The sequence below is a fragment of the Phyllopteryx taeniolatus genome, chromosome 8, assembly GCF_024500385.1.
Source record: "Phyllopteryx taeniolatus isolate TA_2022b chromosome 8, UOR_Ptae_1.2, whole genome shotgun sequence".
In the NCBI taxonomy this organism is placed as follows: domain Eukaryota; kingdom Metazoa; phylum Chordata; class Actinopteri; order Syngnathiformes; family Syngnathidae; genus Phyllopteryx; species Phyllopteryx taeniolatus.
The window spans coordinates 20422119-20449220 of record NC_084509.1 but is presented as its reverse complement, the minus strand read 5'-3'; the positions used below and the strand labels follow the sequence as shown (position 1 = coordinate 20449220).

The window sequence follows — 27102 nt, the reverse complement described above, 5'->3', positions numbered from 1 at the left end:
AAAGTAGGACTGTGAATTTCTAAATAAGAGCAGGTAAATGAAAAAAAGTATTACAACTAAAGTGCTTAACCAGAATAATTATTTTGAAAGAAAAACCCTAACAAAACACATATAATACTTCATGCTTTGATGACATGGGTAGAAGCAAAATCATGCATTGTAAAAATGCATTATACATAGGTAGAAAGGTTTTCCAGAATTTTGAGGTCAAATTTGGGGTTGCGTGTTATACATGGGTGCACAATACACACGAGAAATGATTCAGTTTTAACTTGTTTGCGGCCTAAAGAAGAATATACTGTGTTAGATGTGGGAAGTTGAATACATCAACACAAACACATTAGTATTTTTTAAAATGCATATCCCATTTATATAAAAAAAAGATAAGAATTAAATAAAATATTTTATGTCCCCAATATTTCATATTCACATTTAATGTTTTTTCGTAAAGGGTTTTAATGAGTACTATTTAACATGTACTTGAATGTAATTGACTCCAACCATTTACTCCCATATATCCAAATATAGGAGGGGATGTGTAAGAAAATGTTTTCATTCATCAGTAAGGAAAAGCTCACTTTTCTTCTTGCTAAACAGCACAGGTATTTTTTCTTATATTGAAATTGTAAAATAAATTCTGAAATTGTTGGTATTTATTTTTACAACAAAAGAAACATGACAATCTTTTGACTTTTGTATGCTGTAGACGCAAATGTAGCCTCTACTGCTGTGCCTGAGTATCAGTTCAATTGCTGAACTGCCCTGTGTGAGAGAAAAAAGCAGAGAAAGGAGGAGGAAATGGTAAATGGAATGCATTCATATAGCGGAGGTAGATGAAAGGAAGGGAGGATCGGTGTGAAAGGAAGAAAAAGAAAAGGAGGAGGAGGAAGGGAGAACAGTGCAATAAGTTGAGTGGTTGTAATAATGTTCTGCTTCTTGACAAACAGCTCGCCAACCCAACCACCCTGAATCGCCTTGGCAACAAGCCTTGTTGGCAACAGAGCTCCCTCACCTTGAGCGCAACCGGCCCGCCTATAGAGGACATAGCAAAATGTATGATATAAAGTTATGTATGCGTGCGCTTGTACAAGTGCAGCACTTCATTGAGGGAGAAATATGAAGTGTCTGTCAGATAGGTCTGATGTAAAAGTGATAGATGGCTGCACAACAATGAATGGGTATGGATTTTGAGAGACCGAATTTGATGTGTGTGTTTTTGTTTGCTGCATGCACTTGGCTTGGGGAGGCAATAGTCTGGGTGTCTCAATAAACATTTTAAAGAGACTGTTTGGCAAGAACGTTTTTTCTATTTTTTTTTTTTTTTTGAGGGGGGGGCTGATTTTAATTGCTGTAATAATGACGAGGCAGTGCTGCATGTAACTGTTTGTATGTGTCTGTGTGTGGGTGTGTGTTTCTAACCTGGTGGAAAATGAGAGCCTGGCTGATGTAGCCCCAGCTGGAGGTTGGACTGAGGTAGTGAATCAGCAGAAGCAGCAGCAACATGAAAGCGATGCTGGCCGAGGCATAGATTGAGTTGATGAGAAACATCATGACAGCACAGCCCACGATGCCAAACACACACGTATGCCAGGTGAAGTAACGAAAAGTGGGCCTGTGAAGGAAACAAAGCAAAGCAAAGCAAAGCAAATTTATTTATATAGCGCATTTCATACATAAGGTAACTCAATGTGCTTTACAACAAAGTAAAATCCTTCTTTGTTTAATCAGAATTATCATTTCATAAATCATTGCTTCTTTAGATATTCAATTTTTTTTGTCTTTAAATATTATATTTCTTCCTCAATCAACATACCTGTTTTCAGAATTAATCAAGAATTAAGTCAGTAACAACAAGAAAAAAATATACATTATTTTACACTTAATTACTGATTGTTTCCAGTAATTGAAGCTGTTTTCATAATTGATTTTTTAAGTACAGTGGGAGGAAAAATTGTGTGAAGCCTTTGGAATTTCTGCATAAATTGCTCATAAAATGTGGTCTGATCTTCATCTAAATCACAAGCTTAAACTAACAGAATCTGGTTCAACTAATATCACACAAACAATATGATTTCTGTCATATCCTGTTTTGTTTGCTTGTTTCCTTGTGTGGACTTTTCCTTTGTCTGTGATTGGCTGGCCACCAGTTCTGGGTGTGCCCCGCATCTCGCCCAAAGATAGCTGGGATAGGCTCCAGCATGACCGCGACCCTAGTGAGGATAAGCGGTACAGTAAATGCATAGATGGATGGATGGATACATTTTCCTTTGTATTGCAGTCCCTGGGTGCTGTTCGGTGGGCGGAGTCTCCCGTGATGCAGCTGCCGTTGATTTGTCATCAGCAGTGTATTTAAGCATGGGAGACGCAGGAGGAAAACGCTGAGAAATTGTAAATTGCTTGTTGCCATTGCCTTGCCAATTTTGTTACACTCTCGTGGGTTCCAACTTTGCCAGTAGCTATTTTTGTCAGCCATTTTCTAGCCATTTTCTCCTGTCATGAAGAATTGCCTGATGTGTACCATGCCTCCTCTCAGAAGACCTACAGTTAAGAATGGTTGACTTATACATGACATATAAAACTTGAAAAAGGTATTTCTGGAAGTCTTGATGTTCATCAGTCCACGGTTAGACAAATTGCCTGTAAATGGAGAAAGTTCAGCACTTTTCCTGCTCTTCTATGGAGTGGCCGTCATGTAAAGATAACTGCAAGAGCACACCACAGAAAGCTCAAGAAGGTAAATTTAAATAAACAAAATTTAAAAAATACCTAGCACGTGAGCTGAAGACTTACAGAAATCACTGGCACATGCCAACATCTCTGACAAATGTACCACATGTAAAACATTAAACAAGAATGCGGTTCATGGGAGAAAACCAAGCAGGAAGCTGTTGCTAAAAAAATAAAAAATAAAAAATTTAAAATTAAAAACAACAAAATTGTTGCACGTTTGAAGTTTGCTAAAGAACACTTGTGTCATAAACATGGTTAGGGCGACGGCGAGGAACGCAAGGCAAGAACATGGTGGACCCAATTGCAGGGAAGCAGGGAGGCAAGGCAGGAGTGCGGGAATCTCAAAATAATAATATTTAATCACAATGATAAAACAACTGCCGACTATGACAAAAACAACTGGCGACTATGACATGGCAAGACATGTGACAACGACAATGAACCGACAAGGACTGAAAGAACCCAGGGAACTAAATACAAACAAATTGACGAGACAACGAGGAACACCTGGACAAGACACGAGTGGCTGGAGAGAGCCGATTGGTCGACACAAAATAGACGAGAACAGGTGGACACAACAACCTAATGAGCACACGACAAACATGGAACACAGGAAAACATGGAACAAAACTAAACACAACCCAAACCCAAAACACAGACCATGACAACTTGTTCCACAGCACTACTGGAAGAATGCGTGGACAGATGAAATCAAAGTTGAATTATTTGGGAGGAACGCAACACCAACATCAAAACCTTATCCCGACTGTGAAGCATGGTGGAGCGATCATCATGGTATGGGTGTGCTTTGCCGCATCAGGGCACGGACAGCTTATCATAAATGGGAAAATTAACAAGATATGTTGCAGAAGAACTTGAGATCATCTTTCCAGCAGTTGAAGCTCAAAAGAGGATGGGTGTTGCAACAGGACAATGATCCAAAATAAACAACAGAATGGCTTCAGAAGAAGAAAATACATGTTACGGAGTGTCCCAGCCAAAGTCCTGACCTCAACCCGATTGAGATGCTGTGACATGACATCGAGAGTTATTCAGAAAATTCATCCTGGTCGTTGTGCACGTCTGATCTGCAAATACAGGAAACATTTGGATGAGGGTATTTCTCCTAAAGGAGGGTAAACCACTTATTAAAGCCAAGGGTTCACTTACTTTATCCCCTCCTGTCATGTGAATGTTTACATGTTATGCTCGATAAAAACATAATTGTTTGTGTGGTATGAGTTTAAGCAGACCCTGTTTACTCTTGTGATGTAATGATGATCAGACTACATTTTATGACCAATATATGCAGAAATTTAAGAAATTCCAAAGGGTTTACATACTTTTTCCTCCCACTCTATATTCCTGTAATGATATTCACAATATTTTCTGTATTATTTACTTACATAATCATTATTTTATTGATTGGGCTGATTTTTTTTTCCTTTATGATGTTTTATCAATTATTGTGTAGTGTCTTCTAGACTCATAAGGCCACATACTCGAGTGTCTGGTTATGCCACATGTACAACCTTTGAAAGTAACTGTTTTAATTACATGAACAGGTAGGTTAGGTTAGGGCAACCAAAACTTAAATATGATTCAAAACCCTAATATTGTCATGAGTTTTACTTCTATAATGAGGGATAACTGTAACTAACTCTTGTTTTAATTTCAGTGTTGATGGACAGATATGACATTTTTTTCCATTTTATTTCTGTGAGGATGGGTTCTCTCACCTGACCACTGGGGGTTTGAACCTTGCCAACATTGACTTCCTGGTCTGGGTTACAGACATTCGCATTAAATGCACTTACTTTAATCTATTTGTCCTAATTTACCAGTTAGACTACAGTTTAAGCGTGCCACTCAAGAACTCACCTTCTCTTGAATGGCTGCTCCATATTTGATGGAGTCGCTACTAACTTCTTGTTTCTTGCCTATTGTATGTTGACTTCGGGTTGAAGCATTTTGAATTGACTAAATATGCCTCTGTAATAAACATAACTTGCCTTGATATAGCATACATAGGAGTCTAATTTTCGGACTTACAATTTTTGACAGTATAACGTAGTGGATGTTAAAAAAAAAATCATCTACATAAATGCTCAAATGCCAGGTTTTGCTATATAAAAAGTTCAACCAAATTAAATATTTTAAAAACTTTTTCCACCATTAATGTGAAAAAATGTTTTCGAAAAGTTAAAGATGTAATAATACTGTGGACCCCCAAAAGTGTGACACTATCCTGCAATGCATAGTTTGCTGCTCATTCTGTTGTGCGTGCCTTGGCCATCTGGGGTCAGTATAAGACAGACATAAAGATATAAAGTACTGTACTGTAGACTCTGCTCCTCCCTTGGCTTCTCAGTACGGCAGTAATATTAGTCATTCTTTGTAGAGGATAAAGAATATGTGCATGGGAGTCCTGTTATATTATCTGTCTACATTTGTTGGTGTACTGTTTGGGTTCAGATAGCCGTTGCTAGAAGGGTAACACCGCCACATAGATGCTAATTTTTAGCCTGTGTGCCTATGGAGTTTCCCCATTGTATGTTAGCCTTAATGTAGCGGAAGCAAAGTGGTTGTTTCAAATACATAATGTGTACATTTATTACTTTATATTTAGTTTGACAGTAAAGGCAGTCCCATTAGTCTCAAAAAATGAAATAAGAAAATAGCTGCACCCCTTACAAATACAACAATCAATACAAAAATAAATCATCGAACATTCTTCCCTTTCTTCAAATGAAATGTTTACATTTCAAATGAAAACATTACAGAGGCTGCTCAGAAGAAGAAAAAATCTTACAATATCACTAAGCGGAGGGAAAGAAACTAAGTAGGAGTCCCATAATTATTTTATTTATTGTTACTTGGCTGTTTATAAACCTGGGTTGCCTTTAAGAGTGTTCCTGCATTTCTGATTTGACTTAAATTTTTAGACTCAAGAAAATAAATCACTGTTAGTAGGCAGTATCTTATTTCTAATGTTTGAAATTTGAAGCATATGAAAAAAAAAAAATTGTTTACTGTTAAATTCATGAACATTTTTTTGTTATTGAAACCATAGCATGATTAATGTTGCAGCAATAATGGTGTTTTAGAGGTACAGTATAAAAATGTAAACATTGAATGAACAGGGATAGAATTGCACAGTAATATAAGATTTGAAGATGTCTTCTTCACAAAAACCTGTGGGAAAACGCACAGAAACTACCAAAGCCTATTGAGGACGTGGTCAGCAAGAAAAAGAGGTTTTTCGGTTGCCCCGCGTTAGCCTCTTGGCTCCGCCTGTAGCGTGAAAATTCAGGCAATACCGTTAGCTTTCCCACGATATCGCAATAATTATCGTACCATGAGATTAATATAAACCGAACCGTGAGGTATAGATACCATTATATCTCTATTGAGTAATCATTAACAGATTATGTATGTGCTGTATACAATAAACATACTCGTTTGTATTGCTCGACTGCCAGATCTGCTATTTTAAGGGGAAGATATTGAAACTGTCAGTTCTTATGTTGTTTAGGTCATTTTGTATCTTCTGTTGACTGACGTAATGTCTGGTACACTAACTTTCTCTGGGTACGTGACTGTGTGTGTGCACACGAGGCTGAAGTTTCTGTCCTAGATTTACCATAATTATGATGTGATTCTGGGCAAATGTCCAAGTCTTGTCGCATGTTTTAATTCCCTGATTGGCAGTGATTCTCTTAGGGTACTTTTGTGGTGTCAGCAAAGTGACATCAGCTGCTGGAGAACCACAGACAGGTGAAGGGGGTGAGAGAGAGGTGATTGTATAGAGCTATCATTGTCGCTGATAATGAAACAGAAAGACGAGATGGATTCGGGGGGCGGTTAAGGTGAGCTTTTATCATTATTACACCCCCTCTCCAATAGGATGAAGAAAAGGGTAGACTTAAAAGCAAAGTTTGAAGTTGTGAACCTCTGTGGCACATCAGTGGGTAAAGGGCAGGACTCTTCTTAAAAGTTAAGTGTCAGTAATGATATCAGTTACTATATCTTTAAAAGGATTTAGATGCCTTTTCCACACTCTTTAGTTACTACTGTACTTAGCGTTTTTCATTTCATTTCTAAAGTGTTTTTCATACAAATATCTATGGTAAATACTGAATAGGACTTGACTACTCCATTACAGTATGTTAGTGATAGGCGACGGCACATTTTGACTTAAGGACAAATTCGGATTAAGTTGCCGCCTTACGAATGGACAGATAGATATTTATCTTATTATACTAAATACCCCTGTGAAGGTGTATATGAACTAAAAAAATCCATCCAACCATCCATTTTCTGTCCCGCTTATCCTCACTAGGGTCGCGGGCGTGATGGAGCCTACCCCAGCTATTTTCGGGTGAGAGGCGGGCTACACCCTGAACCGGTCGCCAGTCAATCGCAGGGCACACAGAAACAAACAACCAATCGCACTCACATTCACACCTACGGGCAATTTAGAGTCTTCAATCAACCTACCATGTAGGTTTTTGGGATGTGGGAGGAAACCGGAGTACCCGGAGAAAACCAACGCTGGCACGGGGAGAACATGGAAATATCACACAGGCGAGGCCGGGATTTGAACCCCGGCCCTCAGAACTGTGAGGCAGATGTGCTAACACCATGCTGACTAAAAAATAAGAAAAAAACTTATGAACACAAAGTTGGCACTTGGTGGCCAGCGTTACCAGATGTCAATTTTCAAATCCTTCCAAGATTTCTCAGTTTCCAAATCATTCAACTGCCAAAATTGTCCACTGTATACCATGAGAGCTGTAGCTAGACCTGATGTTTTTCACTATGTGCTCAGCAGTTTTTATAGGTAACAAATTTTCTAAATTAAAGGAATTGACATTACAATACATCAAAGTATGATTTAAATTTTCGGTGGTAGTTGAAAAAGTTAACAGTAAAAGTACTGAATGTGCATTTAAATAGGCCCTCGGTTTTACAATCTATTCCTCCATAACATGCTAATTTACATGTGCAATCCAGTTTCATATGAAAATTATTGCAATAAGGTTCGTTCCCTTAAGTTTGTTTCTTCCCGTGTGATGCAAGATTTTTTTAAATTATTTGCTTTATTTTTATTTGTTCATACAGTGGTGCCTTGAGATACGAATGACTCAATTTATGAATTTCTTGAAATACGAGCCATATTGTAAGTGGTGACACAACAGCTGACAAGTCGGGAGGCTTTCCCTGCTGAGTGGATCGCAACTCGCTAATATGTTTGTGTCCCGTTGGCCGCCACCGTGAGTCAGGATCCGGGTTGTGTGAAGCGCATGTTCACTAGCAGCCTTCTCCCAGCCCGTGGTTCTGCATTTTCTGGGACAGAGGCCGGCACGAACAACAAGGCGCCTCTTGCCGAATCGATTGCGAAATGGCGCTCTGACAGGTGTACTACGCCTAACAATTTGCAATGCTTCTGCATCTCTTACAACGTAATTGGGTGCGTTTACACTCAAAGGAGGAAGTGAAGAGCACAACAGCCTGGCTAAGCGGCGTGGTTTCGTAGAGGCATCCCAAAACTCCCAAAATTTTAAGCACAATAGTTCATTATTTATAACCAGACAAGACCACTACAATATCGAGGGACATTTAATTTTGCGATATTGTGAATATTGTCCCTATTACTCAATATGGCAAATCTGTTATCAAAGGTGGGTAGAGTAGCCAAATATTGTAGTCAAGTAAAAATACTGTTACTTTAGAATAATATGACTCAAATAAAAGTAGTCCAAATATTTACTAGAGGAAGAGAAACTTTTTTGAGTTTTGTTAAATCAGAGCATGAATGTCAAATAAAATAAAAATTTATAATATATGGGAGTCCACACACACCTGCCACCATTTCATTGTTCAAGTGTCCAAAAACCAACAACACATGTATTGGGCCCTATAGAAACATTATTTGCTTTATTCACTTAAATGACTGAATGAAGAAGCTGTTTGCTGAACAAACTTATTGAGAGTGTGTGTGTGTGAGTGGGTGCGCTCATGCTGAGAGAGAGAGAAAGAGAGCGAGAGAGACAAAGAAAAATTACAGTTAGGCAGGTATCCCCAAAGAAGCATGTTTTACAGTGATTTATGACCATAAAAAAGGGCTATTGTTGCCCGATGCACTGCCAAAGCAATAATAGAAACATCTGCAACTTACCGCAAGGTGTTTTCTCAAGTTGGAAGTGGGCTGAAATAGCTACGTTTGGACAGACGCAAGACTACACTGCATCATAAAACTTGTTTTTCGGAGTCTGTTAAGTAACACTTGTGCGGGTGTTTTTTTTCACTTTGATTGGCCTGCGAAGGTTTTGTGTGCGGTCATGTGATTGCCTTGTGTCATCTGATTGGCGAATTGGAGTCAAATGACACTAGTGGTTACGTTGGATTGGTGCAACGGCGCCCGATGTGGAAGTCAAAGATGAAGTCTAAAAATAGATTGCGCACACAATTACTGATGAATAAGAGTAGCGAGTGGCATGTTGATGATTGTAATGGAGTAAAAGTATTGATTCTTCCTAACATAAATAAAGTAAAAAGTATAGTGCAGTCAAACTACTCAGACAAGTACAATTTATCCAAAATGTTACATTACATTACATTAAATTGTTCCATTTTAGTTCTATGGTCTGTGCTTTACGTTGATTTTCTTTTTCAATCCAATAATTTAAATGATTTCATTAAAATAGCTGAATTTTCATATTTCCTGTTAAAATGCACAGGAAGTGCAGTTACGAATCACGTTGGGTCATCGCTCGCATGATGCTTCAAGAGACCACGCACACATCCATTCAGGCAGGCTGTGATTGGTCCGTGGCGTCACAGAAGAGACATTGGTGTTTCCTCATTACATCGCCAATAATATACGTTTTCTACATTTTTTTTACGTAGTCTTTCTTATCGACCAGAAAAGCCACTAAAAGTGCACAGTGGAGTCTGGTATGTACGATGCCACAACCAGCATGTGGCAGTGTTGAGTTGAGCTTCATAGAGCTCCAGACGTCACGTGTCAGTGCCTCACCAATCATGAACCTCACCGTACGTCACTGGTATAGTTCACATTCGCTCAGAAATCACAAAACAATACAAATACACTGTAGTAGACTGGTGATGGTATGGACACTGTACACAGACTACTTACTACACACAATTATTTTTTATTTCATGTCAAGAAGATAATTACTGACCTGTTAATCTAATTTTGGTTCTTGTTAATTATTATCTGTTTGCAGTAAAACAGCCTTTGTACTGATTCACAATCTTTCTGATGATAGATAGATAGATAGAGAGAGAGAGAGAGAGAGAGAGAGAGAGAGAGGCAGATTAGATAGATAGATCGACAGACAGACTGATGCAGACAGACAGACAGAGAGAAAAAGAGATAGAGAGATTAGGGGCTGACATTTTTCAGGATTCCCACCGAGTCCCGTGGGATTGATGTGAGTGAATTTCACCATCAATGATGGGATTGGGCAGGAGCAAGAGCAAAGGTCATCGGGAGCGGGAACTACAGTACGAAAACAAATGAGTGTGAATGTTTGTTTGTTTATATGTGCCCTGGGATTGGCTGGCAACCAGTTCAGGGTGTACCCCACCTCCTGCCCGCAATTAGCTGGGATAAACTCCAGCATACCCATGACCCTAGTGAGGATAAGCGGTGTAGAAAATGTGTGTGTGTGTGTATTTATGTATATATATACATACACCCAGACACACAACATGAAGATTTTCTCTTCAACCCTTCTGGGTTTTATTGTTGTGCAACACATTCAACAATTAAGTCAAGACAAACAATTGTAAATGTATTTGGGAGAGGACAAAGCCAACCAGTTCAGGGTGTACCCCACCTCCTGCCCGATGATAGCTGGGATAGGCTCCAGCACGCCCGCGACCCTAGTGAAGAGAAGCGGCTCAGAAAATGGATGGATGGATGGATGGACAAAGCATTTCGCGATTCTTTCAGATGGTCAATTTACACGTTATTACAGACAATAAAAAATTTTGCGAGATAATGTGGATGGCAGATCCCACTTGGTTGGTAAAGCGGGTATGACTGAAAACTATATTACCTGTCACATAAACATCAACTCACATGAAAACAATGTGAAGTGCAGTTTTGCCTTGAATCTTGCCATTTGACAAAGCAATGGTGCATGTGTGTGCTGTATTGTGTGCTCCTGTGCGCACTTGTGTGTGCTTATGCAGTCCTGCAGAGTGACCACAGCTGGCCTTAAGGAATAGTCCACATTGCTGGAACCACTACCGATAAAGCTGTAGCCCATACAGAGGCCTCGTCACACTCAAAGATAACACCAGAAATATACACACGCACGAATGCATGCACATACACGCGTACGCAAACAAACATACATTACCACACAATCGCAGACACACACGTACGCACACACCATACTAGTGCCAGTCAACTTTACTCACACATCGATGATCGGAAACAAACAAAAAAATAATAATCCAGCATGACTTCACACAAAGCCAGTCTCTCTAAATTGCATGCCTTTATGCTCCCATTGTATACTGTTTCTACAGACACACACTTGCAAACAGACACACTTAACAAGTAGATATCTTTTCCGCTACATCATAATTTCAAACCCACCCCTGCACAATGCCAAATTCAAGGGAAAGTGAAATATTTCTGCTAAATTAGTTATGCTAATTACAGAGCAGCTCTCCGGGGGAGACGGTGCTAAATGGCTTTTAATTCTTTTCGCCTGGAAAGAGATGTGGGAGAGAGCCTGGGCACAATGAGTGAAGCAATGAAAGAAGCAGAAAATACGGGAAAGCACTAGAGGTGAAAAAAAAAAAGTTCGGCTAGCAGACAAGACGCATTATCTGCTGTGAGGACTCCAGGTCCCTCAGCCGACTGGGAGATCAGTGGTAGGTAAAGTTTTGTTTCTGTTTTTAAGTCCTAGAATTCAACAAGGCACAATTTCCAGAAATTGAAATTACATGAAACAGTTAATACACTGTAACCATCATCTCATACTGTCAATTAGAAGTATCTTGTAAATGTACTTGAAATCTGAATGTGCAGTACTATTTTTTTGCATACCGGTATTTATTACACAAAATGTTTTGGATTATCAATCCAACTTTAATGTCAAAGACAAACGAATACATTAATTTCCTCAATAATGATTTTACAGGGGGATCACACTCCTCAGGCTTCCTGGTAAGGTCTAGTCAGGGGTGCTAGAGAGGAGGGTCCGTCGGGAAGTCGAATCTCGGATTCAGGAGGAGCAGTGTGGTTTTTGTCCTGGCCGTGGAACAGTGGACCAGCTCTACACCCTCGGCAGGATCCTTGAGGGTGCATGGGAGTTCGCCCAACCAGTCTACATGTGTTTTTTGGACTTGGAGAAGGCGTACGACCGTGTCCCTCGGGGAGTTCTGTGGGGTGGGTGATTCGTGAGTATGGGGTGCCGAATCCCCTGATACGGGCTGTTCGGTCCCTGTACGACCAGTGTCAGAGTTTGGTCCGCATTGCCGGCAGTAAGTTGGACGCGTTATCGGTGAGGCTTGGACTCCGCCAAGGCTGCCCTTTGTCACCGATTCTGTTCATAACGTTTATGGACAGAATTTCTAGGCGCAGCCGAGGCGTAGTGGGGGTCCGGTTTGGTGACCTCATTATTGCATCTCTGCTTTTTGCAGATGATGTGGTTCTGCTGGCTTCATCAAGCCGTGATCTCCAACTCTCACTGAAGCGGTTCACAGCCGAGTGTGAAGCGGCTGGGATGAGAATCAGCACCTCCAAATCTGAGACTATGGCCCTCAGTCTGAAAAGGGTGGAGTGCCCTCTCTGGGTCGGGGATGAGATCCTGCCCCAAGTGGAGGAGTTCAAGTATCTTGGGGTCTTGTTCACGAGTGAGGGAAGAATAGAAGGGGAGATCAACAGGCGGATCGGTGCAGCATCTGCAGTGATGCAGACTTTGTATCGGTCCGTTGTGGTGAAGAAGGAGCTCAGCCGAAAAGCGAAGCTCTCGATTTACCGCTCGATCTACGTTCCTACCCTCATCTATGGTCACGAGCCTAGGGTCATGACCGAAAGAACAAGATCCCAGATACAAGCGTTTCCTCCGCAGGGTGTCCGGGCTCTCCCTTAGAGATAGGATGAGAAGCTCGGTCATCCGGGAGAGGCTCAGAGTAGAGCCACTGCTCCTCCGCATTGAGAGGAGCCAGACGGGGTGGCTCGGGCATCTGGACGCCTCCCTGGCGAGGTGTTCCGGGCACGTTCCATCGGGAGGAGACCCCGGGGACGACCCAGGACACGCTGGAGAGACTGTCTCTCGGCTGGCCTGGGAACGCCTCGGGATCCCCTCGGAAGAGCTGGAGGAAGTGGCTGGGGAGAGGGAAGTCTGAGCTTATTGCTGAGGCTGCTGCCCCCGTGACTCGACCTCGGATAAGCGGAGGAAAATGGATGGAGGTTGGATGATTTTATTTAAGGAAGAAAAAAATATATCTGGCATGAAAAAATAAAAAAATAAAAATAAAAAAAACATTTAAAAAATCCCCCCTTTGTTGAGGTAACTGCCATGTAATTGTCATTAACCATTGTTTTTGGAATCTGACTTCAATTTCACTGGCCACATCAAAGACAAGGTCAGATCACATCCTGATTGGTTGAATCGAGAAATCACAAGTATTTCTTGTCAGATCAGTGGGGGAAAAAATCCAAAGAAATTCAAGAACAAATGAGAAACCAAGTGATTGAAATCTGGAAAAGGTTAAAACGCCATCACTACGGCTTTGGGACTCCAGCAAAGCATGGTTACAGCCATCACTCCCAAATGGAGAAAACTGGGAAGTGCAGGGAACCTTCCCAGGAACGCTCAGCCAAATGAAATTATTCCAAAAGTGTGATGACAGCTCATTCAGGAGGTCACAAAAAAATCCAGAATGACATCCAAAGAACTGCTGGACTCTCTGGCCTCAGTTCTCAATAAAAGCTTGTCTCACATTTGCCAAGAAACATCTTGATGATCCCCAAGACTTTTGGAGAAATATTCTGCAGACTGATGTGAAAAGTTAAACTTTTTGTAAGGTGTGCAGCCAGTTACATCTGGCGTAAAAATAACAGAGCATTTGACAAAAAGTAAATCATACCAACATTCAAATATGGTGGTGGCAGTGTGATGGTCTGGGGCTGTTTTCCGAATTCAAGACCTGGACGACTTTCTGTGATTAATGGAACAACGAATTCTGCTCTCTACCAGACAATCCTGCAGGCAAACATCCAATCATCAGTTCATGCCCTCAAACTCGAGCACTCTTGGGTTATACAGGTGGAAAACGACTCAAAACATACCGATTTCAACTCACCTCTGAATGGCTCAAAAAACTAATAATTTGGAGTGGCTAAGTCAAAGTCAGAATTTAAATCCAATAAAGATGCTGTGGTTTTAACATGAATTGCCCTTAAACAGGCAGTTTATGCTAAGAACCTTAAACGGGCAGGTCATGCAAAAATAAATAAATAAATAAATACAAATCTAATATTACCGAGTTCAAACTAATTATAAAAAAGTAATGTGCCCAAATTTTGATGTGAAAGACTCATCAGCAATGATCACAAAGACGTTTCCAGTTATTGCTGCCAAAAGGTGGCACAACCAGCTTGAAGGTTCCGGAGCAATTACTGAGATCTAATTGGATTGTTTCGCCTTAATAAATAAAATCATAATTTAGAAACTGCATTTTTATATTTTCCCGGGTTGTCTGTAAATCAGGAACGGGGACATTACTTTTTAGGGCACTGGAAATGTATGAAAAAAATGATGGTGACAGTGTACTCTTGTGGCACTGAAGACATAAAAATCTCACTTAATTTGCTTTTGTTCTTTCATATTAATTTGTTAAAAAACAAAAAACAAAGATGTACTGTAAAGAAAGAATGACAAACCACCAGCTGCTACCTTAATTGGATGCTGGACATTTCTCCAGCCATCAGCTCATCTTGTTGGGAAGCGAAGTAAACATAAAAGGGTAAAATCTACAGTATTGTGCATAAATCTGAAAGATGATCATGATATACATACAATGTCACGGGCGGGGGTGGGGGGGGGGTCATATTTGTGTGTTGCGGCATGTCTCCCACAAGCACCACATACATGGTTCACACACCAATTGAAAAGTGAAATTTGGGGGCGTGGTGATAGATATATTGCTAACTTCACGAGTGCAAATACAACCCCAATTCCAATGAAGTTGGGACGTTGTGTTAAACATAAATAAAAACAGAATACAATGATTTGCAAATCATGTTCAACCTATATTTAATTGAATACACTACAAAGCCAATATATTTAATGTTCAAACTGATAAACTTTATTGTGTTTAGAAAATAATCATTAACTTAGAATTTTATGGCTGCAACACGTTCCAAAAAAGCTGCGGCAGGGTTATGTTTACCACTGTGTTACATCACCTTTTCTTTTAACAACATTCAATAAACATTTTGGAACTTAGGACACTAATTGTTGAAGCTTTGTCGGTGGAATTCTTTCACATTCTTGCTTGATGTACAGCTTCAGCTGTTCAACAGTCCGGGGTCTCCGTTGTCATATTTTACGCTTCATAATGCGCCACGTATTTTCAATGGGAGACAGGTCTGGACTGCAGGCAGGCCAGTCTAGTACCCGCACTCTTTTACTACGAAGCCACACTGTTGTAACACGTGCAGAATGTGGTTTGGCATTGTCTTGCTGAAATAAGCAGGGGTGTCCATGAAAAAGACGTTGCTTGGATGGCAGCATATGTTTCTCCAAAACCTGTATGTACCTTTCGGCATTAATGGTCCCTTCACAGATGTGTAAGTTACCCATGCCATTGGCACTAACACAGCCCCATACCATTACAGATGCTGGCTTTTGAACTATGCGTCCATAACAGTCCGGATTGTTCTTTTCCTCTTTGGCCCGGAGGACACGACATCCACAATTTCCAAAAACAATTTTAAATGTGGACTGGTTGGACCACAGAACACTTTTCCACTTTGCATCAGTCCATCTTAGATGAGCTCGGGCCCAGAGACGCCGGCGGCGTTTCTGGGTGTTGTTGATAAATGGCTTTTGCTTTGCATACTAGAGTTTCAAGTTGCACTTAGGGATGAAGCGCCGAAATGTTTTTACTTACATTGGTTTTCTGAAGTGTTCCTAAGCCCATGTGGTGATATCCTTTACACATTGATGTCGGTTTTTGATGTAGTGGCGCCTGAGGGATCGAAGTTCATGGGCATTCAATATTGGTTTTCGGCTTTGCCGCTTACATGCAGTGATTTCTCCAGATTCTCTGAACCTTTTGATGATATTATGGACCGTAGATGATGAAATCCCTGAATTCCTTGCAATTGTATGTCGAGGAACATTGTCCTTGAACTGTTTTAAGACTATTTTCTCACGCACTTGTTCACAAAGAGGTGAACCTCGCCCCATCTTCACTTGTGAATGACTTGAGCAATTCAAGGAAGCTCCTTTTATACTCAATCATGGCACCCACCTGTTCCCAATTAGCCTGTTCACCTGTGGGATGTTCCAAACAGGTGTTTGATGAGCATTCCTCAACATTCTCAGTCTTTGTTACCACCTGTCCCAGCATTTTTGGAATGTGTTACAGTCATAAAATTCAAAGTTAATGTTTATTTGCTAAAAACAATAAAGTTGATCAGTTTGAACATTAAATATCTTGTCTTTGTAGTGTATTCAATTAAATATAAGTTGAACGTGATTTGCAGATCATTGTATTCTGTTTTTATTTATGTTTAACACAACGTCCCAACCTCATTGGAATTGGCGTTGTACAAATGGTCTTTGCGGGGGCTCATGTGTTCGCATTCACTTTTGCAGATTCTGGGCTCCACCTTTCGTCGTTTAATTATCGATATTTTGCAGGCGCAGCACGGTGGACGACTGGTTTGTGTAGCTGCCTCACAGTTCTGAGGACCAGGGTTCAAATCCGGGCTCGCCTGTGTGGAGTTTGCATGTTCTCCCCGTGTCTGACTTAGGCAATTAATTGTTTCAAAAGAATAAAAATACAATACCTTGACTTAACGAGTGCGCCAACTTAGCAAGTTTTGAAAGGTGCGAGATGTCGCTTGATCAATTTTTGTGTTGCAAGCCAAATTTTTAATTACAAGAGCTCCAACAGATACAATCTCTCGAGTGGAAAAAAAAAAAGTCGCCGAACCACATTCATTATATACATTTATTGAATGGGCCAAACAGTCAAACACACAAATACAAAATGAAAACACTTGCAAGGAACATGAAGAAGATACTAAAACTGAACTAATTGTGTGAGTACAGCTCCTGACGTCACACACTCGGCCATGTCCCCTTAAAGAAAAACAAACATGTAAAATATGGAAAAAACGTGGTGTTTTTTGGGGGGCTGAAATGGATGAATGGCACTTCAGATTTCAAATCATTTTAATGGGTAAAATGTATTTCTTATATGAGGTACGAGCTTGCTCACCTAACGAATAAAACTCACAAGTTCAAGGTGTCACTGTAATTTTTGCAGGTTTGGATAAATTGTCCTTTTTTACTTGAAAAATCAATTTTTATGGTTTTGTAAAAGCTCTTTCAAATGCAAAATGTAATGTAAGGTTCTTACATTTGGCGAAACATATTTCATTTAAACTAGAGCTCACCCTTTTTGTTGTTTTTAGAGGTTTTAATTTTGTGTCTTTTGTGTTTTGGTATCCTGAATAAAACCACACTCAAGCTGTACGTGCTTGGGAGGCTCCAAGTATTCTCATAAATTTCAAGACTAATATCCAGTTTTTACTGCAGGGGAATCCATAATACAAAATGCAATACCGGAGGTGATATGTCATAACAAGGGAGTGATGCACTGTGCCTAAACAGCTTCTCTCCAGTGTGACAAATTAAAAGCAGTTGCACTTATCATGTTTAGAATGTATCAGCCCTCAGCCCAAGTAAGGTTTTAATCCTGGAAGGTATGACTTTAGGAAAGCAGTCCTGGTTATTGCGTTTAGAGATGCGCATCTGTAATGACAGATAGCAGTAGCAGCAGCATGCAACAGCAGCAACCAAAATATGAAATGACTCATAAAAGGTGATACCAAATGCCAGCAGTGTCAAAATGTAATCATTGAGCTAAAGACACACTAACTCCATCCTCAAGTGTGAACACAGCTTTAGGGAGCTTTTATAAATCAGGATCATTGCTCGTGTCCAAGGAATACAAGTCACACGCCAAAATACAAACATTGTAAATTTAAATCTCTTAACATCTCCAATCCCAGGTACTTGAACATCCAACTCACATGCACACCCTCAAACACAAACAATTTTATTGCTGGTCCCTCTCCAACATGAGGCCATCAGCAGGGACCAGGTTTATGTCTTTTAATTAGTACACAGTTGCCATAGTAGCATCCAGCTGGAATAGAAGCACCCCTTTCACACATAAACAATGGTACCCGTAGAGAAGAGAGGGGAGTGTGATTAGAGAGGAAAAGGGAAAATGTGCAACAAAATAATATATCTTATGGAGTTTTATGTATTACCTTTATTATCAGCATGTGACCTGTGTGCGGGTGTGATAAGACATACAACTGCATATTTGAAAGTGGTGGGCTATAACACTCAAGCTGCATGCATATTTGGATAGCTGTCTTACCTGAAATTGGGTGCAGAAGCCCATTCCAGAGCGAGGCATGCCAAGTCCACAGCAGCATAAACCAACAGAAAGAAAATGGTCACAATACTGGCAATGGTGTTGAGCTTCCCAGAAAACAGCACCAGCTACAGCAAACAAACAAAAGAGGGGGGAAAAGAAATAAATGGAAACAAAAATTAAGTATGAACTGAGATATACAAAAACAACTAAGAAAATACATTCTGTTCGCAAACCTTTTTATAAAACCTGAACATCACATAAATTTACTGCAAAATCTTTAAAGAGCACCCTCGAAAGAACATTGCAACTTAAAGGTCAGTCATGAAAAAAGTCAACTTTACCATTATCATATTAAAAAAAATGGAAAATCCACTACTTTGTAAAGATCTGGATCTGCCTGAAAGTAATTTATGTCTTAAATCTACTGTAGGCTACATACTGTATACAACACTGTGTAAAGTTCTTATTCGGACATAAAGAGTTGGCAGGATTATCCAAATATACAATAATCTGTCGAAGGGTGGTACATAGAGCGACATTGTTGCATCTGGTCATACAGAATTGCTAAAACAACAAGTCTAATGGTGGCCTACGACATTTGTACCGTAATATCCAGAAACAACACACAGCACTGTAACTGCTTCAAATGCCTCGCCTCTCCTCAGTTGCAAGACACACGAAAGCCCTCAGCGAGTCTACTAAAAACACCCAAAGGACCCCAGATAGCAGGAATCAAGATAGAGAATCTTCCCTGAAAACCAAACTTTATGGCCTCAATTCTAAATTGAAGGTTTACAGGAATCAGAATCAGAACCAGAACCATCTTTATTTGCCAAGTATGTCCAAAAACACACAAGGAATTTGTCTCCGGTAGTTGGAGCCGCTCTAGTACGACAACAGACAATCAATTGACGGAGAACACTTTGGAGACATAAAGACATTGCTCCCTTTGTGTAGGTGAGTCGTGTAATGTCTCCAAAGACGAACGAAAAACACAAAAACCAAAACAATAGTAGAGAGCGCGTTACCGAGGCGACCACACTGGTAGGCGCCATCTTGGAAACCAGGTCCAACACCCAATACACCTTGTACCTTAGAATATCTAGCTAGGTTTTCTGCTGTTTAACCAGTGTTCTTTATCAGCTCATCCTTTGTCAAATCCTTGTGGTGAAATTACCAATTATTTTTTACATAAAGTGTATGACCCAATGTCTTTGGCAACAAGACGCTGCAGATGGAACAGATGGAGTCCCAAGATCAATCCTTGCTTGCTTAAGATGCAGAACCTGAATCAGAGTGATGTAACTGTGAACAATTCTCAAACAACACGTACCTTTGAAATAATAATCTGGATCCTCTTTTTTGAACAAAATTCTACTATCACATATATCTATTCACCCGAGGCAGTTAAGGAAAATGAGAGGATAAAAGCTCTTTATAGAATCTGCCTCTATAACGGAGTATTCTATCTGTTTTGTATTGTACATACGCCCTACTTCTTGTCTGACTCACAATGAGAGGTTGAAAGAAATGATCAAAATATATACTGTATGAAGAGATTTCTTTAAAAAAAAAAGTTTGTTTAATTAAGGATAGCTACTCATCCGACTTCAAACTCTAGTGGCAACAAAATGATAAATAATCATGCATGTACAGTATAGGGTCAAAGATGTTTGATTTTTAATGGTGAATTTTATAAAAGGGAAAACATTTCTAAATTGGATAGTATTTTGCTTTATTTACTGTACATGACAGCTTAGTGTCAATTACCTCTACATTTACAGACGTGGAGTTCATTGGGGCTGAGAGGTGGTACCATATAGAATTAAACAAACTGTTGGGTATTACAATGTTTACATTAAAACTGATTGATCACTAATGTTTACATTTAAAAAGTATGGCATTGTGATGAAGGGACCTGTGTGCCATCACTGCCAAGTCAAGTCATATCTTTTACTAGCTGTGTGATTTGGAGGGAGCCGTACATCAAATAATCCTAAAAGACAGGGTATTCATATATCTGAGAATCAACATTTCTGGCTCAGTATATCATTATTTATTTTATTTATTTGTTTTGGAAAGGGGCGGCACGGTTGCCGACTACATATCTGCCTCGCAGTTCTGAGGACCGGGATTCAAATCCCGGCCCCGCCTGTGTGGAGTTTGCATGTTCTCACTGTGCCTGCATGGGTTTTCTCCGGGTACTCCGGTTTCCTCCCACATCCCAAAAACATGCGAGGTAGGTTGATTGAAGACTCTAAATTGCCCGTAGCTGTGAATGTAAGTGTGAATGGTTGTTTGTTTATATGTGCCCTGCGATTGGCTGGCGACCAGTTCAGGGGGTATCACTCCTCTCGCCCGAACATAGCTGGGATAGGCTCCAGCACGCCCGCGACCCTGGTGAGGATAAGCAAAATTGATGGATGGATGTTTGGCAGAGTAGAAACTCTGCCAAACATCTCAGGGCCTCTCAGGCATCTCAGGGTCTCAGGGCATCCAATGTAGAAACATTGGATGCCCTGAGACAACCAGCTAAATTTTGATTGGCTGCAGTGACCTAACCCCTAGACTGCACACATAATGTCGATAGATTGAGGCATTCCATTCGGGAAGCCTGCTAAGTACAAGATTCCTATCCCTTTTGTCTTCTTTTCCTGTTGTGCTTGTCTTCCTGAGCTCATCTACAGAAAGGGCACCACCTACAGTATCCATCCATTTTCTGTACCGCTTATCCTCACTAGGGTTGCGGGCGTGCTGGAGCCTATCCCATCTATCTTCGGACGAGAGGCGGGGTACACCCTGAACTGGTCGCCAGCCAATCGCAAGGCACATATAAACAAACAACCATTCGCACTCACATTCACAGCTACGGGCAATTTAGTATATCTGAGAAAATGCCATGCACTTTTGCAATTACTCTAGCATGCTTTACCACCAATGTCCTTCAACCAAAACAAGTAGCATGTACATGAAGGAAAAAGCCAGCAAGTAATAGGGTACATGCAGATTTTTTTCTATTTTGGAAAAAAAAAACAACCCCTCATTTTCAAAAATGCAGTACAGAAGAACTGATTTGTACAGGTATTGCACAGCTCAGAAATGTTTAAGCTGTATGTGACGTATACACAAATAATTATAGAGGACAATACATTCCTGTGAATTAAACTATGGCACACACAATGACAGCATAAAGTCATAAATACTGAAACTCAAATCCCTTTTGAATCTACAGTAGACTGTACTTGCTTACATCATGTTCATGTTTAAGCCTTGGCAGAGGTTTGCGCTCTTCTAACTGACGTTCTAGTATATAGTATAAAAATTGACCAACATTTTAGATATTTTACATTAAAACAGTAGCTTCAGAACTTTGGTTTGGCATTGTACTCAAGTTACACCGGCACATTCTTCAGGGGATACAAGCTGTTAGTTGACTAGCAGTTTGTCAGCTTCGATTTGCATTTGTACAGTATACAGCGGTTGAAATAAGTATTTAACACATCACCATTTTTTTCACAACCCAGGTAATCCATACATAATAAAGAAAGTAGAACAAATGAGATCAGAAATTAAGTTGTGTGTAATAATGTGCAATGACACAGGGAAAAAGTATTAAACACATGAAGAAAGGGAGGTGCAAAAAGGCAAAGCCAAGACAACACCTAAAATCTATCAATAATCAAACAGCAACCCAGCCCCAAATCAATATCAGATGGTTCAGTCCTAACTGATGGCCTACAAAAAGGTCTCATTGCCAAAGTCTGAGTCAAGACACATCTCATGATGGGTAAGGGCAAAGAGCTGTCTCAAGACCATTGCAAAGTAATTGTTGCAAAACATAACTATTGCATTGGTTACAGGTGCATTTCTAAGCTTCTGAATGTTCCAGTGAGCACGGCTGGGGCCATAATATGGAAGTGGAAAGTCAATCATACCACCATAAATTTGCCTCGATCAGATGCTCCTCGCAAGATTTCTGACAGAGGAGCGCAAAGAATAATCAGAAGAGTTGTCCAAGAGCCAAGGACCAGCTGTGGAGAGCTTCAAAAAGACCTGGAATTAGCAGGTACTGTCATCACAAGGAAAACAATGAGTAATGCAGTCTGCCACCATGGCCTACATGCACGTTCATCACGCAAGACCACATAGCTGAAAAAGAAAAACATGTCAAACCTCGTTTTAAGTTTGCTGAACAACATTTGGACAAGCCAGTTAAATACTGGGAGAATATAATCTGCTTCCCACGGGCTCACAACCTGTGGGAGGGGCCATTGGGGTCGGTTGCAGTGTGAGCTGGGCGGTGGCCGAAGGCGATCCAATCCCCGGCTACAGAAGCTGGCTCTAGGGACGTGGAATGTCATCTCTCTGGCAGGGAAGGAACCCGAGCTGGTGTGTGAGGTTGAGAAGTTCCGATTAGATATAGTCGAACTCGCCTCCACACACAGCTTGGGCTCTGGTACCAGTCCTCTCGAGAGAGGTTGGACTCTCTTCCACTCTGGAGTTGCCCATGGTGAGAGGGGCCGAGCAGGTGTGGGTATACTTATTTCCCCCCGGCTTGGCGCCTGTACGTTGGGGTTCACCCCGGTGGATGAGAGGGTAGCCTCCCTCCGCCTTCGGGTGGGAGGACGGGTCCTGACTGTTGTTTGTGCCTATGCACCAAACAGCAGTTCAGAGTACCCACCCTTTTTGGAACCCTTGGAGGGGGTGCTGGAGAGCACTCCCGCTGGGTGTCGGTGGTCGGTGCCTGTCGTGGCGGCAATCCCTGAACCCGTTGGTGGACACCAACGGTGAGGGATGCCGTCAAGCTGAAGAAGGAGTCCTATCTGGCTTTTTTGGCCGGTGGGACTCCTGAGGCAGCTGATGGGTACCGGCTGGCCAAGCGGAATGCATCTTTGGTGGTCGCTGAAGCAAAAACTCGGGTATGGGAGGAGTTCGGTGAGGCTATGGAGAAAGACTTCCGGACGGCTTCGAGGAAATTCTGGTCCACCATCCGGCGTCTCAGGAGAGGAAAGCAGTGCACCATCAACACTGTGTATAGTGGGGATGGGGTGCTGCTAACCTCGACTCGGGACGAGGGTTTGAGGTCACCGAGGTAGTTAAAAAGCTCCATGCTGGCAAGCCCCCGGGGGTGGATGAGATTTGCCCGGAGTTCCTAAAGGCTCTGGATGTTTTGGGGCTGTCCTGGTTGACACGCCTCTGCAACATCGCGTGGACATCGGGGACAGTACCTCTGGATTGGCAGAATGGGGTGGTGTTCCCCCTTTTTAAGAAGGTGGACCGAAGGGTGTGCTCCAACTACAGGGGATCCCACTCCTAAGCCTCCCTGGTAAGGTCTATTCAGGGGTGCTGGAGAGGATGGTCCGTCGGGAAGTCGAATCTCAGATTCAGGAGGAGCAGTGTGGTTTTCGTCCTGGCCGTGGAACAGTGGACCAGCTCTACACCCTCAGCAGGGTCCTCGAGGGTGCATGGGAGTTCGCCCAACCAGTCTACATGTGTTTTGTGGACTTGGAGAAGGCGTTCGACCGTTTCCCTCGGGGAGTCCTGTGGAGGGTGCTTCGGGAGTATGGAGTACCGAACCCCCTAATACGGGCTGTTCGGTCCAGGTACGACCGGAGTCAGAGTTTGGTCCGCATATCCGGCAGTAAGTCGGACTCGTTCCCGGTGAGGGTTGGACTCCGCCAAGGCTGCCCGTTGTCACCGATTCTGTTCATAACTTTTATGGACGGAATTTCAAGGCGGACTTTGTATCGGTCCGTTGTGGTAAAGAAGGAGCTAAGCCGAAAGGCGAAGCTCTCAATTTACCGGTCGAGCTACGTTCCTACCCTCACCTATGGTCACGAGCTATGGGTCGTGACAGAAAGAACAAGATCCCGGATACAAGCGGCCGAAATGAGTTTCCTCCGCAGGGTGTCTGGGCTCTCTCTTAGAGATAGGGTGAGAAGCTCGGTCATCCGGGAGGATCTCAGAGTAGAGTCGCTGGTCCTCCACATCGAGAGGAGCCAGATGAGGTGGCTGGGGCATCTGATTCGGATGCCTCCCGAACGCCTCCCTGGTGAAGTGTTCCGGGCATGTCCCACCGGGAGGAGACCCCTGGGACGACCCAGGACACACTGGAGAGACTACGTCTTTCTGCTGGCCTGGGAACGCCTCGGGATCCCTCCGGAAGAGCTGGATGAAGTGGCTGGGGAGAGGGAAGTCTGGGCGTCCCTGCTAAAGCTACTGCCCCCGCGACCCGACCTCTGATAAGCGGTAGAAAATGGATGGATGGATGGAAGGAATATACTCTGGTCTGATGAGAGCAAAATTTAACTGTTTGTATGCCATAATGCACACCACGTTTGGAGGAGAGATGGTATTGCACATCACCCTAAAAACACCATACCAACAGTGAAGTTCAGAGGTGGGAACATGATGGTGTGGGGCTGATTCTCAGCAAATGGTAATGGTAAACTTAACATTATTGAAGGAAGAATGAATGGGCAAATCTACTGAGACATTCTTGACAAAAATCTGCCAACTCCGAGGATGATGAAAATGAAACAAGGGTGGACATTTCAGCAGGATAATGATCCAAAACATAATGCCCAAGAAACTCTTAATTGGTTTGAAAGAAGAAAAAAAATAAAGCTGCTAGAATGGCCCAGGGAATCACCTACTTGAATCCAATCGAAAGTCTATGGAAAGAACTGCAACTCAAGGTCCATAAAAGAAGCACACGGAACCTTCAAGATTTGAAGACTGCTTGTGTGGAGGAATGGGCCAAAATCACACCAGATCAATGCATGTGACTAGTTTCTCCCTAAAGGAGGCGTCTTGAACCTGTCGTTGCTAATAAATGCTTTTGTACAAAGTATTAAATAAATACCAGCTGGCGTGTTCAATACTTTTTCCCTGTGTCATTTCACATTACTACACATATTTTAATTTCTGAGCTTATTTGTTGTACTTTCTTTGTATGTATGGATTACTTGGGTTGTTCCCAACATCTGGTGAAATTTTCATGTCAATACCACCTTTGGATATATATTTGGTGAGAAGAAATGTTAAATACTTATTTCAGTTGCTGTATTCTATTAATACAATATTTACTCTGGATTTAGATGTGAAAACGCTCTTGAGCAGCTAAGCCATTGCAATTATATGTCACTTTTATTGACGCTGATGTGGTTTTTGGACAGTACGTAAGAAAAATGAAGAATCAGACGTGTGTGAGAGAAGCAAGTAATCCAAATATTGGCTTTATTATTATTATTTTTTTTTTTTTTAGCAAGGGTGAAGATTTTGTGAATACCTCTACGGTAGACTTGACTATTGTAATGGTCTTCTGAACGGACTCCCCAAAAAGTCCATTAAATAGCTGCAGCTCGGGTGGGGGTGGCAGGCCAGTGATGCTGATGCATTTTGTTTGAGTATCACAAAACTAAGCAGAATGAAAAGGATTAATTTATTGAATAATTAAATAATTGAAAACCCAAATTCGTATTTTTATTTAATTAGATTTCATTGTCCCATGTAATTGCCGTATTTGATATGTTTTTAATAACAGTGCTAAATTGTGCTTGGATAAGGACATTTAAAACTAGACTACAATGCATACCCTGCATACCATGTGTATTGTCTTATGACTCTGTTTTACCTACCATATACCATTACATAAAAGAAAATAAATATTTTTTTGAAAATGTGCTGAGCTCTTCATGATCCTGCAAAGTGTGTGCGTTAGAGGCAAGATGACAGACTTCTATCATCAGTGAATCATTCAAATGGTCGTGGAATAGAGAAGGAAGACGAGAGTCAATGATCTCCGAGGAGTTAACGATTTCCATCTAATTGCGCCCCTTCTACTCACAGACAGTTGAGATGGGTGAAAAGAATACAAGTGGGACAAAGAGAGAAACAGAAACAAAAGAGCACAAGTAATGATAAACCTCTTTCTTCGAATAATGATGGTTCTGTCAGGCCTCTAAACTCGAAAAACCTTCTCCTCTTTCTCTATACTTTCTCCCTCCACTTTTCCAATATTCTCCTCAATGTCAGTCAAAACGGACTTCTTTAAACCGCTTATAAGACACAGAAAAGAAGAAAAAGATTTTTCATCTCTGAATTACAGTCAATTAGCTACAATAAATTAACAGGTGAAGGAACATTTGCAAAGTACGGTAATTCAGATGCTTTGCTTGGAGACTATTTTTGCCACAGACTGAAAGCATTAAAATCAGCAGATCAACATTCAAGCTTTTTATTTCCAGCTGTCTACATCTGGATGTGATAAATAACGTAACTAGCATTACGTGTAAAAAAAACCACTACATTTTTAGCACATCAAAGTAACGGAACAGATCGACTTCAAATAGAACTGAATAATACTGAATATTTAGTTGCATATCTTACGCTATAACTCCAGCAAGCCTGTGATCCATTGAAATCCCAAAATTTCTGCAGTCCCTTTTGTGATGCTTTTCTAGACTTCCACTGTAGCTTCTTTATTTGTTTGTATTGAGGGTTACTTCCTTCAGTCTCCTCTTTCTCAGTCTATTGAGTGTAAGTTTGGAGTTTCTTCCCCCTGATGAATTCTTGTTGATTTGGTAGTGTTTTTGGTCATTTTTTTGTTGCATGATGAAGGATCTCCCAATGTTTGGTTGCATCTTTTTTTTTTTTTTTTTAATTGGCAGACAGAATATTTCTGTAGAC

General features: G+C 41.2%; 1 protein-coding gene across 1 annotated transcript in view; it reads right to left on the bottom strand.

Moving 5' to 3' along the window:
- zgc:153039 (uncharacterized protein LOC767698 homolog) overlaps window positions 1-27102 on the bottom strand; it is an 85801-nt gene that overhangs the window by 13742 nt on the left and 44957 nt on the right. Inside the window, exons 9-10 of the mRNA XM_061782680.1 lie at window positions 18412-18536; window positions 1420-1612 (exon numbers count right to left, since the gene is read on the bottom strand). Of these exons, the coding sequence (XP_061638664.1) occupies window positions 1420-1612; window positions 18412-18536 (318 nt within the window). The remainder of the gene's footprint in view (window positions 1-1419; window positions 1613-18411; window positions 18537-27102) is intronic.